Below are 16,094 nucleotides of genomic sequence, written 5' to 3'. Positions count from 1 at the left end.
GTGTTCTGATCTTCACACAGTCATATTCCATGCCTAATGCGATGTTGCCATCTGTTGACCAATTTAGCAGTTGTAATACCAAGACAAAACACTGAAGAATATAAAAAAATATCCAAAAGATTTTATAAGTTTAAATCTAAAATTTGTATTAACTTATTTTTCTTTATCTAGAAAAGTTTTTTAAAATATTAGTATTTATCCCTAACATCTATTAATTTAAAGAAAAAATAGTATTGGGCCTTCAAAGATCTTCAAAGGAGATCTACTTAAGGAGACTCTCTAAAGGGTAAATTGGAAATACTTTGGGAACTAAATTGTAAGAGAAACATACTGCATGGATGGGATTGCCTATCTTGCTATAATGTTACATTTTTCAGTTTCAAAGTGTCCAAAGGGATCAAGATAATATTGCTGCAGAAAAAAATGAAAGTAAAAAGGGGTCAAAGTGTTTACTATGTGATTCATTATTCATCTCTTCTTGGATCACCTTCAGTTTAAACTTAAGCACAGACAAAAAAGCAACATGTTTGTATAGGATAGTATTTCAGCTGGATTTAAAAGGGTACAAGAATTAGTTTTATCAGGATGTATAGTAATAGCACAGGCAAGAAGTTCTTCATGTCTCCTTCACTTGGCATCTGAAAAGTATATTTACCTCTAAATGACAGCATGTATAAAATAGAGTGTGTATTACATTTTTTTTTTTTTTTGCCTCAAAGGAACTTTGTAGGATTAACTTCAGAAATACCAGAAAGGCTTAAAAAAATTCCAACCATGAGCACCATGTATAAAAAAGGATTGGTTGTATATAAAGTCATAAGAATAAAGCAATTTTAAAACAAATTTTTTTAAAGAATTTATACATGGAAATCTATTAAAATACCCCAACGAACCCAACATTAAAAAAACCCAACTCTGATTTTTATTTTTTTTTAATATATAAGTATGGATTGGCTCTATTAATATTAATAAAACCAAGAATACTTTATATTTATACAGCAATATATAAACTAAATCAACTCAGTGGCTTAAACACTGCTTTGTGGTGCTGACTTCAAAAACTTATATGAATATAAGAATTTTATGCAGCCTCTATTTAGTGACTCACCTTTGAATCATCAAGTTCCAGCTTTTTCAGAGACTTTCTGACATAATCTATGAAGGAGGATGATTTAGAGAAAGTTTTTCCAACATGTCGATCACTGCAAATACAGTATTGATTTGCAGGCTTTTACACATCCAACAAGAGACATTTACACATTTTTAACTTAATTTTTAATTCAGGAGAAGTAAGTCAGTTGGATGGCTACTACTGCCAAATTAGCAACAATTTTTCTTTTATCCCTACTACTTAAAATAAAACAAGCTATCTAGCACTTGAAGAAATTTCTAGCTACAGCAACTGTGCAATTGTACTATGATTGTAGCATGGTTATTATTAGTTGAAGGTTGCATTTAATTTCTCCCCTCATATTTTTATTTCCCCACATGAATGACAAAATTCTTATTTTTGCTGACAGATATTTCCTTCTATACTACTATAAAACTTTTATAATTCACTATAATGCTGCTGTTATTTATCTTCCATCAACCACTGGAATGACCAAATGCCAAGTTGGAGTAAAATTTCACTTTTTCTTGTTACCTTGTGTTCTTATGTTTGCAATTTCTGTTTCAGTAAATGATGTCAGAATTTTCTCCTGTTTACAACTCAGTGGCCTGCTTTTGAAGGCAGCCAAATATGTCGGTTGTTTCAGAAATCGTATTAAAAAAAAAAAAGAAAGAAAACTTTACCCTAACAGGACACTTACATTTGTTCTTTTCTCTGTGTTTAAAACATCTTGGAGAAACAACATGCAAAGTTTTTGTTAGTCTGAATTCTCTTTCTTGACTGTGTCCTAATGTATTTCCTCTTCCAGTTGTGCAGCATAGGAGTTAAATTTTCAGCTACAGAATTTTCAGCTACTGAATTACTTAGGAGGAGATAGACTCCCCTCCCCCCAGTGAAATACTGAATAGAAATATCTTAGTTCAAAAATTTTTATCTTCTTTATTCTTAGTAAACTGCCTTTCTCCTTATATAAAGAGGTCAACAGAAAGACTTCATTCAGTGGTATCTCTAATGCTGTTTAGCTGGCAAGGATCCTTACTCACTGAGAATCATTTCTGTGGTCATATTTAATATTCAGATGAACCTAAGCATTTGGGCTGATGCAGTCTGAAAATCAATTCATGATTATGTTGTTTATGTATTATGTTCATGTTTATTCATATGATTATGCCTCCTAATCACAAGCTACTGTGATTAGGTAAAAGGAAACTGACTGGGTCTGGCTGGGATGGAGCTAACTTCACAGCAGCCCATACAGTGCTGTGCTTTGGATTTGTGACTAAAACAGTGCTGGTAACACACCAATGTTTCAGCTACTGCCAAATAGTGATTGCACAGCATCAAGGACTTCTCTGTTTCTCCCTCTGCACTCCAGAAAGTAGGCTGGGGGTGTGCAAGAAATGTGGGGGGACACAGCCAGGACAGCTGATCTGAATGAACCTGAAGAGAGATATTCTACACCATATAACATTATGATCAGTAATAAAGCTGGAAGAGTCTTCCTAAGGTAGCCACTGCTTTTATTTCAGAAGTATAATTTTAATCACTTCTTCCAAGCTATACTTCCTTTAACAAATGAAACATATTATGATCTAGCTCACACTTCTTTTCTTTACAGTTTAGTAGCAATGATTTTAAGTATGATATTTTACATAATTTTAAAATGAACAAGCATTTCTTCTTTCAGGAGTTTGATCTTCTGAAAGGTAAGCTGTTTGGCTCTACATTTAGCAAAAGATTTGGGGCTATCTGCATTAGCACTTATTTTAGATCAGGAATATACTTCTGAAATGAATTTTCTAGTTTTCCCCACCTCTAATGTGTTATTAATACTGTGGAATAGGATCAGAGCTCAAATTCAATTTAAATTAAACTGGAAGGTGTGTCTCTGAATGTGCTCCTAGTGCTAATGGGCATACATTCCACACAATTAGATAACATCTAATCCAACTACAACTCCAAAAAAAGGGTATAGTTCAGATGACAGGCCCTCAGAAACAGCTCTCCAAATGCCATCCTATAAGGGTGCAGCACATGTCAGTGTAGACACTGTAAGTAGCCCTTTACAGCCACAATGGCCATTGAGCTTTAAGCATTTTTTCTCAGGACAGATGGAAATGTCTTTTTGTCTTCTGCAGTATCAAAGCTGCCAAAATCTCTGCGCAGAAGGGTAGCCCAGGATTGTATTGACTTTTTAGTGAATTTGCTTTCAGTTCTCTTGTGAAGTTTTACTCACATGTCCAGTACGAAAGAGTACCTAATTCAGTGACGGCTAAAGGAACAGCAATACATTTGTAATATGGATTTAGGATGAATTAATGTATTCAGCATTTTAATAACGCTATGTACATGCAGTCTGATAAGACTGATTCTTCCACCCTTCTGCCTTCTGATAAATACTTTCTCTACGTAACAGAGGTATAAGAGAACCAGATCTTTGGTTCCTGTTCTGTGAACTCAGAGATTCTTACCTTTTGGTGACACCATGAATTTCTTCTATAATAACCTGAAGAACAGCTCGATAAAACAATGATTTTGTAGGCAGCTGCAAAAAATTTTACCACAGCAAGGATTTAAAATTGACATTGAAATTAAGATCAGAGTAACAGTACAGTATTGGCTTCCTTGATTACTTATTGGCTTGTATTCTTTACAATCAGTCATAAAAGGTTGAAGAGGACAATTTACTAATGTTCTTGCATCCAGTTAAAATTAGATTTTGGGTCAGATTCTAACAAAAACATGAATGCAAGAAAAAAATAAGAAACTGAAACTCTGAAGTAAAAGTTCAAAGGTTGGCAGAGTGAAAAAGTACTGATCATGATCCAAATTCTACTACACAAAATGAAAATAACAATTTACCTAGGCTGTTTTAAAGACAAAAGGAGTAATCCCCTACGTGAATCACCACACACTGTAGTCTGAACCATGCAGAAAGTACAATGCTCATAAAAAGAGATTACACTGGAAACTTCATATCTCTGTGAATGAGAGATCTATCTGTATAAAAATAGCTAATGCTTGCCAACTAAGAATTCACAGCAAAATGCATTTACTAGGGTCAGTGGGCTTACATATGTAAAGAAGAGGTATCTCAGCCCTGGCTTTTAAATATTTGCACTTAGTGTCCACCACTCCCAAAAGGATAACTTGCACAACAATAATTCAACGTATTCACTGGGAAAAAGCATACAAAGATTAAAAATGAGAATGATGATGTTTCTAACAAACAGGTTCAAGCTTTTGTCATAACAATTTCTATTTTTACATTAGTTGATAAAACACTGGGACAGAGTGATCCAAACCAGGGATATCAGAAGGACATTTGTAGTGAATTTATGTCTGAGTTGAAAGATAGCAAAAGAACGCAGGAAGGATAGTTTAATGCCTTAAGTTTTAAGCTGCACTTTTTTTTCTAAACTCTTAATTGTCAAAAGAAAACAGATTCACTAAGTACAATGATAGCAATAGAGATGTGATTTCATAGTGACACATGCTATCTATCAGGATTCAAAATAGTGTATGCAGACTAGCATTTTAGATTCCGGAAATGCAGAAGTTCAATAAAAGGCCAGGGATTAAGAGTGTTCAAGGAGGAAAAACACATTTTATCTTAGAATGGCTAAAATAAACAATATTACTTACCATTTGGCCAACTGCAACTCGCTCCAAAGCCTTTAAGTGTAAAGGAATTAAATTGCTGATATGTTTATTCTTTATCAGAACATTTTATAAACACATTGTGTAAAAGTCAGAGGAGATGACATTTTAAAAGATTAATGGTGTGACATAACACGAGCTTGCATGCTTTAATGTGTTAATACCTTTAGGGACTCATAATCAGCTCACTCCTGTTATTTTGGTTTATTTATAGGAGAAGCAATGACAACTAACTGTATAGAAATAGATGCATGTAAAATTTGTTTGCTTTTCTTAGTATTGTAAAAGAATTTTAGAGGATTACTTTCTGTGGAAGTGTTAAAAAGAAACGCATTTTTCTTGAGTCTGTTCATACCAAAATACAAATAATTAATTCACTTTGTACATTCAACTATTTTAAAGTTAAAGGTACAATATCTTTAAATACTTTTAGTCCCTAGTATTCAGATAAATTCTGAACTTCTGCATGTAGAGAAAAACTTCAGAGAGACTGCAGTTTAAAGTACTGTGCATTATCTTTTACTAGTCTTCATATCATAAATCCTGATTTAGGTATGAAAGTACTTGATTTTTATGATCCATAATGCCGAAGAATGACAAATAATTAGAAGCATGGAATACTTTTCAACACTTGAAAAGACACTGCATTTATAACAATTTCAACTGAGTATTAAAGATCTTAGTAGAAATGAGGACAAAAATTCAGTAAATTATCTGACACTATAATATATTAGATAGTAAACCAAATTTGCCTCATCACTTACGGGTCATTGTCACCTTTAGAACCCAAACTCCACTACAGTAAATAAGACTGCTTGTGTCTGAATCACCCACTTCTCCTTCTTCTACCATTAGAACTGATCTTGTATTTTAGACTGTTCTTCAACACGGTCCAAGTAGTTGCAGTTCCTCTGTTCTAGGCTTTGGCTGACTCTCAGGTCTGACTTCTGCTGTATAAGCTATAACTTTCATACCAGCATATACCTGCTGCTACTTAGAAAATGGATGTGGATTCTAATATGTACTGCAGGGGTCTGAAATTGAAACTCTCATCCAGAACCTTTGGCCTTCAGCACTTTAACTTTAGCACTTTAACTTTTTAATGATCATTGCACAGCAGACTCATTTTCTCCTAGCCAGCCATTACCCCTAGGAAGATGGGTGCCCAGCTGCACTGCACTGTCTCCCTTGTACCTCTTAGAAGACAAGGAAAACCCTAGTCATGAAAAATGCATAGCGAGAATTACAAATATAATAATAGGAAAAGTATCCAGTGACACAGGAGAAGTCTTTGCCTTTTGTGAATGTTTAAACAAAGAAGTTTTAAATTGCCAAATTTCTGTTATTTCTGTGAAATCTAAAATAGATATATATGTCACGATCAGTACTGTCTCTTGGGAGTCATTTGCTTACAAAATTTATCTTCCTACCATTGCTGAAAAACAGCCCAAAATTTTTCGTTCCAAAAGAAATGGAATGGGAAAGGAAATAGCTAATGTGTCAGCTGAGGAAGAATTGGTATTGTATGACACTGACAACAAAAAGTGAAAATGCAAATCCCTTTTACAAAGTACTTTTTGTGATTAGTTGTACAGTAACATCTCTAAAATGAACAATTTTTTTTCTTGTACCTTGCCTAGAGTAACACGTTTAAGCCTTACGAATACTAAACAACTGTCCTCCTATCCTTTCTCCTGATAGCATTTTTTAGTTCAAGTTTACAAAACCTTGACTCATTAGCCTAAATTGTCTTTAGTCTACACTGTTCTCTGTAACGGAGCCATAGAGCTAGCAGCAGAGGCTAGCCGGGACCTGATGTGATTTGTCTTGATACCAGAAATTAAAAATTAATAGAGGAAAGGAATAGTAGTCTAACTGAAACAGTGGTTGAAATGTTCAGTACCTATCTGTTTTTTCAAATTAGACAGCAGTTCATCATCCTGTCTTGATGAGGTCATGTCTTTAAAAGCACTTTGTCTCTTGGTGCAAAGTTAAAAAGATGTTTCCAGTCTCTTAAACCACATGGATTTTAAGGCTTTTCTAGTTTTTGGAAAAGGCAGGTTTGTCCAGGTTTTAAACAGTCAGAACATTCAATATTATGAATCATGAAGGTGTTAGGGGAGTTACTGATTGCAATCCTTCTACAGTTACCTACAAATACACCCGAAGTCCTTGGCCAGGAACTATTACCCTGAGGGGTTACCTTGTTTAGGTTTCAACAAAGGTTTGGCCTTTCTGTCCACTCTTGAAATACATTTCTGTCAATACTCATTTTTTCATGCCTTCAGCAAGAATAAAATATATAAAGCTGGAAGGTCAAGACTATTTTTTTTAGATATAATTCATCATGCTGACAACATTAATGATGTTATTCTGTAGAGTCTTGGATTAAACTCATGGCTTTAGGATTAGAAGCCAAAAACAATGAATCCTGTAACATCTGGATAAAGCTCTCAGTAGGAGAAAGAAAAGAAGAGGAATCATACCAAACACGCTGACATTCTAGCATTGCGACCACAGCACCAGCCTTTGTCCTTCAAGTACTGACACATGGGAAATCCCCACACTTCATTGGGGCATTCTGCAAAATGGAGAAAAGAAACCAAAAGGCACAGCTTTCATGGACTATATTTCTTTTACAGAATACAAAGTACTGAGCAAAATGAACAGTAGTTAACAGCAGCAGAAACACTTAACTGTTCTAGTACAGTACCAAAAACCATGGTCATGCTATAAAAAACATATTTTCCCCGTACCAAATGTTTTAGCTTGCTGAATTCCTGAAAACATCAGATTTCCCAAAATGATTTCTTTTACAAAAATCCACTCAGAAAAACATTCCAAGAGACAAGAGAAAAATTTGCAAATACTCATTGCACCCTATGCCTTGCCATGAGTCACAAAATGTAAGCTTGGCAGTTGTTTAATGTAGCAGGACTTCAGTATCCCTCTCATTCGGTTCTTCTATCATAAACATCTTCCAAACATCACACAGAAATTTGTTTATTTCAGTACTTGTTTATTTCAGTTCTGAAGGCCCTTTCTGTTGTGTGGCAGAATGTTTGTTTTCCAGAAAAGAGCAGCTGCAAAGGCTCTTGCTGTTTCTTCAAAACACTGAGAGGCATTTGCATCACAGTCTGTGCTCAGTGTGTTTCAGTAACATTTATATTTTGAATAACAACACAATTCTTCATGTTTAACACTGATGTAAATGTGGAAAAACTAAAAGTATACAAGTTACTTTACAGATGCTCATAATACCCACTTTTTAAATGTAGACAAAACCTGCAATGTATTGAATTTTCATTAGCACATCTGTCAGCTGATTTTTTAGAATGCTGAATAAGAATTACAACTTAAAAAAAAACCCCAACAAACCCCCCAAATTGGCTGGGATCCTGGCTTTTTAGCATAGAAAGATGACTGGTGCATATTTAGAGATAAATCATATAACAGGGTTAAAAAGAGAACAGCAGAAACACGACTCTTCAAATTTACCAACAGTCTGAGACACATACATGTAAGTAGAATTAATTTAATGAAACTTAAGCAAAGAAAAAGAGAAACTGGAAGTTATAAAGGATACAACCCTTTTCTCCACAGCGAAAGCCCTTTGTTTTCTAGTGGCAGTCCCCAATCTTTAGTGTCTCTAGAGAGTGACAAGGCAATCTGCAGGCAACGTCACACTTAGCTGAATACTGGTTTGAGAACCATGATTTAAGAATAGGATTTTAATTCTATTTTATAAGTGCCTAATGACAAGCTATAGAATATTCATTAACTTCAAGTCTAATTACTGAGTACCTGGAATAAAACTGAGTATTTCTACTGCAAGGATTGTAATAAGCACTTACTAAATTTTATTTTATTTTTTTGCAAAGAAAACAATGACTGCCATGGTTCCTATTGTATGATGCACACTATTAAGTCTTTCTAACACATATATTAAAATATTTCAAAATAAAAATTTGCAAACTGAATTAGGAACATTAAATCATCATCTTTTGAAGTAATTCCTTTTAATTTGCACCCTGTCCTCTAGGCAAACTAATCATCCATGCAAGTTAAAGCTGCTACCCACTGAGCTACAATCTCAATATTAGTGCACTGTACTAGTGCATGATTCTGAAGAATTTATGAATCCTTTGAAAAAGATAATCAGGCAAAGCACCATCTTCATTTAAATTACTGAAGCTGTAAAATAGGAGAAAAAGAGGGAAACTAATGTTCTAACTTAGAAATTTTTGTGTATATCCAAAGTTGACCACATATATACGGTATTGCCTTGAGTTCCATTTAGTTTTCCACACCCAGGCCACTCTCAAGCACATTGCTAATTTAAAGAAAAAAAATAAATTGTAGAATGAATATATTACTACAAAATTATAAAGTTTATCACCTACATTTTAAAACCCTGGAAATTCTTTTAATGCCTGCAACTATTTTCAGATATACTTAGTATTATACAATCATTAATTACCATATTGTGCATCTGATATGACAGCAGCTGTTCTGATCTACACAAATCTCCCAAAACATTCAATCAACATTTTAAGTATGGGTATTCTATGGAAGATTTCACAGCAAACAGCTCAAGTGTTAAACAATGCATGAAGCAATCATGTTATAATTCAGTATAGAGGAACCAAACAGAATTCATTCCATTAAAAGTGAAGAATTTGAGGAATCTAGGTAATCATTTGATGAACTGAACTGAAGCTATGCTGGGGTAGAACCCTAGAACCTATTAGTTAAATAGCTATAACTTCCCTCTAAACTAACCTCTTAAAAACACTAAATCACACATTTAGTAAAATGAATTTCTGCAAGTATTACAGAATCACAGAATGGTTGAGATTGGAAGGGACGACCGGAGGTCATGTACTCCAACCTCCCTGGTCAAGCAGGGTCACCTAGAGCACATTATTCAGGATTGTGTCCAGATGGCTCTTAATTATCTCCAGGGAAGGAAACTGCACAATCTCTCTGGGCAACCTGTTCCAATGCTCAGTCAAGACCAATGTGCTTGGGTCAGAGTAGGTCACCTTCACAGACACCTTTGAATCTCTGCACCCCTTTCTTCAGAAATATGTCTCAGTGGCAGGAGTAAAATTTTCAACTCTACAGACTCAGGAAGATTATATGATACACAATTGCCACCAGAGCTAAGAAAAACATATCTTTATCTTCAAAAAAGAAAAGAAAAAAAAAATCCTTTTTCTGAGCAAAGGTCTTCATAAAAAAACATCATCAGGTTTCAATTTAATGAAACACTTTTCTATTTTGTATACTGCAATAAAATAAATAATCACAAAGAAAAATAAAAAAGTTATGTTCTAGAACAAAATCTATAAACTAAACTATAATTTCAAAGTAAATAACTTACAGAGGAAGAGAACACAGGAAACGTGATAGAGTTACAGCAGCATCATGAACAACATGCAAACTTGTATCCTAGTTCAGCTTTGTGGAACAGGATGGTTCTTTGGAAACTTACGCAGATAAAATACCAATTAAGGTAGCTTGAAGATACTTGGCTGTATTGCTTACTACCCCCATAAACTGGAGACATTTGGCAGAAGTCAGAAAACATTCTCATCAAAATCACCCAGTTAGTTACACATAGCAGGATAAACAAAGTGTAGATAACTCCAAAATGTATAATGCTGAATAAAACAGAAAAGAACAATTCCTGTCACTAACAAAGGAAAAAAATTCCTATTATTTCCCTCTGACTGAGCTTACTAATATTCATAGTTTGATGGAAGAGTAAGGACTAATCCTGTCCTTACCATTCTTTTTTTAATAGTAAAGAACATTTTTCTGGTAGGCATAACATGTCTTCTAGAAAAGGATTTTAAGAGAATTTTTTCCAAATTTTCACCAACTTTTTCCATTACCATTTTTTTCATCTTTTTTGAAAAACAAAGGAACTATATGGATCTTAGAACATAGGTGGGAAAATCCTTTAAAATATTCACATTAAGCAATCCTTCAATGGATTTACTAACTCTTCCTGTGACCACATCGATGTCTCATGACTAACTCTTCAGCAGCTAATTTCTCACACTAACAGGCAGAAATGTTACGCTATATCATATACTATATGGAGAAGCTGTCTTTGGTTTATGACATACTTGAAATCCTGTGGGTAAGATTAACACTTTGGGAAACAAGTGCAAGTACATCCAGATGCCAGCCAAAACAGAAAAATATTCATAGAATTTTTCACTCAGTGTTCTCTGGCAGAGGAGAATAAAAAGCCTCAGGTCTGTATTTGTAAAACATTTTAAATTTAAATAAATGAAAAGTCTCATACTTTATCCTTGACTGAACAAGATAAAATTTTCTACAAAGTATGTCAGATTACCTTTCCACTTCTTCTAGGGAACCCAATACTACTATTGTTTTTTAGTATTTTGTCAGAATGCAGTTCTTATTTTTCAACATGGAAGTCATATGTTATTTCCTGTCCTCTAACTATTTGGAACTTTTTACAAGACTGTCAGTAAATTGCTTTTAAGTTTTGTAAAGAAATTAAACTCCCATTTTGCATAATTTTTATAATATTGCAATAGTAGTGGCATATACAATCTGGAGCACCTGTCCTATTTTGAACTTTGTATGTATGTCTTTCTATTCACCGATCCAGTAAGACTTCTACTGGCTCAGCATTGTTTCAAACACGTTTTCTAAAAGAGCTGTCTAACTAACAAAACGATTTGTGTAGCTAAGAAACTGGATTTCCAAAATACAGAACACTGAATGCTTTCTACTTGTTTCTTTTTTTGGAAGTTACAGGAAAAATATCTGGCAGTAGAAGTCAGGTGAAAGGATTTTACTAGGTAATCCTGTATATGCACAGAGGTTTCCAAGGAATTTCAAGAGTATAGGACAAGCTTCTCCACTATCTTTAATATTTAGCCTTCCATAGTTCATGTCAAAGCAAGAAATTACAATTTCTAGTGTGTTAACATTTAAAATTTATTTGCACAGCTTTATGGCACTATATAGTTTCTATGAAATAGCAGGACCAAAACACTTTATTTTACTAGAGAAATAAGCTTAACTAGGATTGCTTTTGGTCTTTCAGTTTCTTGTTTATCTTTCTTTGATAACATTTCATGAAAATGTATTTGCATTTACACTTCTCATCTTTTTAATTTCTTGCAATTCCCATCTATTCTGAACTACAGTTCCCAATATAACAACTAACTTTCTGTGTTTTCTGCTTCACCTTCTGGAAGAGATAATTTTATTGAGATAATGTATTGAACACTATTTTTAAACAGAAACAATTCCAATTCTGTCACAAAACACTGATTATCCCAATGGTTAATGGATAATTTATCAAAAAAAAGCCAACATAAAGATCACTCTTTGTGGTATGGTAAAGATGATTATAATGTCTGTTTGGAAATCTTTCATCTCTTTAAAAACACAGTAACAAAAATAAGTTATGAAAATGGCAAAGTACTATAAAATAGAGGATTCTGATTTTCTTGAAATGCACTTTATCTTTCTATTTTATTTTTAAGATTTTAAGATTTTCTAGTATCTATAATATGATAACAGAAGATATTTACTTTTCAGTAATGAAATTCATCAGATTGTAAATAGCATGTGGCAAAGAGAAGGCAGAAATGTCCTTTTAGTGCACAGTTCCTATTCACTTTATTTTGTTTAAGAAATCATATTCTCCTTAGAAAAAAAAAAAAAGCATTGTTTACTTCATTCCGAAATTTTATCTTTACTTGGGCAATTATTATTGAAATGTTGTGAAACACCATTCTCTTGAAGTTTTCAGCATGAGAACATAACTTCAAGAGAAAGAGTTTATTCTAATTTAGTATTGTTATGCTGATAGTACACCCACAGCTAGTGCTTATGAAACCACTCTAATGGTAGTTTTTAGTGAAAGATATCTTAAATTTTCCTCTAAAAATTATCATGAAGACTGAAATCAGTTTCCGTATTGAACTTTATCTATCAATTTTTGCCATTTATTTTAATACAGAAATGTATTAATGATTTGAAATTATAGTATTAAAATGTTAATATTAAGAATTTGAAATTTATTTCAAAATGGCTTATTATGAGTAGTTCTTAATTATACCATTCACTGAGTATAATCTTGTCAGTTCTAAATGCTTAAATACATCTTTGTCTTCTACCATTTAAGAGGTGCACTGGATAAAAACACCTACATCTACCTTTATTTGTAAAGTGTGATTAGTATCAGCCAATGTAAAATACTGCATGTAGCAATGTAACCAGTTAATGTAGAAGTAGTCCTAAGATAACTTTGAATGCCTATCTTGTTTTTTTTTATTTCTATTGCAAGTCACATCTTCTATCCATTTGCTATTAATTTGATATTGCCATCTATTTCAGCTGATTTGTTCTGTACTTCCAATTTCCAAATTCCACTACAGTTATGAATTATAATTCCCCAACTTGCCTCTCTACTTCAGTGCATGATTTAGATATTCATGATGGCAATTCCCACTGATTCATGGAGCTGCTTTTCAAAGGTTTTATTGCTTTTTTTTTTTTCATTTTCTCAGTATCAAAGCATGAGAAACCTGGGTTTCAGACACTTACTAGTTAAATTCAGTTGCATATTTGTACTTCACATCCAGTGCACTTGCGTATCTATGATTTCTTTCTGTGATCATGAATGAAAAAGAAAATCAAAGATGAAAATAAAAGAAATGCAAGACTCTGTGAAGGCTCCATTTTGAACTACTCCTGGGAAGCTAGAGAATGACAAAAATAAAATGAGTGCCAATTGGACAGTAAAAGCACAACTGACTGGAGATCAGGCACAGCTATCACTGTGAGGTAATTGTGCAAGGACTGCCAAGCACATTGAAAAATCTCTGTACTAAGCATACACTTCTTGGCCAACAATGCTTTGGGATTCTCATCAAAGACAAGTAGATAAAAGTAACATCACATGGCACCAAAAACATGTATGGCTGAATCCACAAGGCTGGCACTAAGACCTGCTCTTCAGCTATTTAATTAAAAGAGCAATACCTGAGAGAGAACAACCACAGGAATCACATCCTTGCTTGGGTAGTTCCTGACATATTGATCGTCAGGTAAATAAAAAAGCTGTAATAGACAGCACTAAATTACTTCCTTTCCCCTTGTTCCTTATTATTCTTTGTCTCACCATTCCTACTTCTGCATCTGAAGTTGTGAGACAATCAATGTATCTTTAAGAGTAAATGCCTAAACTGCATCTTAACTCATATAAAAAGTTGTGATCATAAAATCCTTGAGAAGATCTCCTTCTGTCTAATTACTATCTTCCTTTTTTCAAGGAAGATAGGAAACATTCCTAGAAGCGTAAAACTAATAAAGAAAAAAAAGGGGGGGAGCCAGGATGTACCTGGTCAGGGAGGGATGCAGCAGGGCACATTTGAGAACTGTAAACGGCAATGAAAATTAATTTCCATCATAGAATCATAGAATCATTTAGGTTGGAAAAGACCTTTACAATCAAGAGAAGCCAGGAGCACTGCCAAGTCCACCATTAAATCATGTCCCTAAGCACCACATCTACACATCTTACAAATACCTCCAGGGATGGTGATTCTACCATTTCCCTGGGCAGCCTGCTCCAATGCTTGTCAACCTTTTTGGTAAAGTTTTTTTTCCTAATATCCAATCTAAGCCTCCTCTGGCACAAATTGAGGCTGCTTCCTCTTGTCCTATCACCTGTTACTTAGGAGAAGAGACAGACCCCCACCTCACTACATCCTCCTTTTAGGTAGTTGTAGAGAGTGATAAGGTCCCCCCATGAGCCTTCTCCTCTCCAAACTAAACAACCCTGGTTCCCTCAGCCGCTATCGATAAGACTAGGGAAAAGGATTTTGCATCTGTTACTTTGAGCACAATAATATATGATTAATAATAGAAACATTACTGAAAGTTAGAAGAAAATGTTGAAGAGCAACAGCAAGTGAAAGATGAAGAAATGATTACCGACAGTTTTATGTTAATACTGGCATTTCAGTAGGGTCACAAGTAAGGTATGCAGTGACTCCTTGCCTTCTAGACCCCTTCTAAACTCATTATTACTTGGAAGGCCTTGAAGGACTTACAATCTGGACAAATCAGAGAAGCAGAGTGAGGACAGAGACAAGAAGCTCAGGCTCAGAAGTAGCTCAGTGAAGAAGCCTAGTCTCCCAGGATAAAAGAGAGTTCAATCTAGTTCTACTGAAAAACCCAGCAACTGCCATACAAGTTGAGGTTAGTAGCTGAGACAGGAAATGAAAATAAATTCTTTGCTAAAACTGCATTAAAATATTGCTTTTTAGACCCGTTTCCTAATTCTAGGAACTTAGCATCAGTCATATTAAAAATCAACAACAGAAACATGACAGTCCAACATTAACAACCAGTGAATAAGAAATAAACATGGCCCTTGATTTGGACATATATATATATGTATGTATTAAACACTATGCCATTTCCACTTATATGATGATTCAAGAGACAATAGTCATTTTTCATGTCCACAAACCAAAATATTTACTAGTGAAAAGAACATTATATTCTGGTACTCAGAATCATAACTATAATGTTAAAAATGCTACATTTTTTGCTAATTGTAACTGTATTAATTGGAATGGAAAATGACCCCTAATTATTAAGTTAAATTATCTGGAAAAGAACCAATCTCATTTTTATCAGTAAACACGGTAAATGTATAAACTCTCTTTAGTGTAAAATAAAATGGAATTATAGGATACAAAAATCCATAAACTGCCGTAAAAAGAAGAGTATCTTTATAGAAACTCTTTGTACTGTGTTTCAATACTTTTCTCAATTTTCTTACATATAAAAATTTATTTTCTTAGACTGGACAACGCAATTTCCTGCAGTTGCTTTTAATAAACTCGAAACAAAAAGAAGATGAATCTCAACAGTGGCTAAGGCTGGTTTAAACACTAGACTTGTCTACCTCTTTCACTTGGAGGAAACTCCCACTGAAGCCAATTACCACCTTCTCATACTACATATCTCTTGTAGCACTCAGTTAGCAAGACATGACACAAATTTAAAAAAAGTAAAAGAATTTATATGCTAAATCAGACAAATCCCTATTTGCAAAGTAGAAGAAAGGTGTAATATATGCTCAGGCACATTATGTGGCTATCCTTACATATCTTTTAATGTAACCAGTAACACTAACAGAACTATATTTTATGCCTCCAACTTCTAATTCTTCTCATCTCTGTTGTCACTAGTGGCAAATTTATGTATTATCTTTGTGGAAATAGGTCTTTTGTAACAAACATGAGATAGG

At 34.0% G+C, this 16,094-nt stretch overlaps 1 protein-coding gene across 1 annotated transcript in view; it reads right to left on the bottom strand.

Moving 5' to 3' along the window:
- Positions 1 to 16,094, bottom strand: part of METTL25 (methyltransferase like 25) — a 59,099-nt gene that overhangs the window by 13,902 nt on the left and 29,103 nt on the right. Inside the window, exons 6-9 of the mRNA XM_010019080.1 lie at positions 7,258 to 7,352; positions 4,757 to 4,786; positions 3,583 to 3,656; positions 1,109 to 1,202 (exon numbers count right to left, since the gene is read on the bottom strand). Of these exons, the coding sequence (XP_010017382.1) occupies positions 1,109 to 1,202; positions 3,583 to 3,656; positions 4,757 to 4,786; positions 7,258 to 7,352 (293 nt within the window). The remainder of the gene's footprint in view (positions 1 to 1,108; positions 1,203 to 3,582; positions 3,657 to 4,756; positions 4,787 to 7,257; positions 7,353 to 16,094) is intronic.

Source organism: Nestor notabilis, unplaced genomic scaffold (assembly GCF_000696875.1).
Source record: "Nestor notabilis isolate BGI_N333 unplaced genomic scaffold, ASM69687v1 scaffold5900, whole genome shotgun sequence".
Lineage (NCBI taxonomy): Eukaryota > Metazoa > Chordata > Aves > Psittaciformes > Psittacidae > Nestor > Nestor notabilis.
The sequence above is the reverse complement of the archived record's forward strand: the minus strand, read 5'-3'. Positions and strand labels throughout refer to the sequence as shown.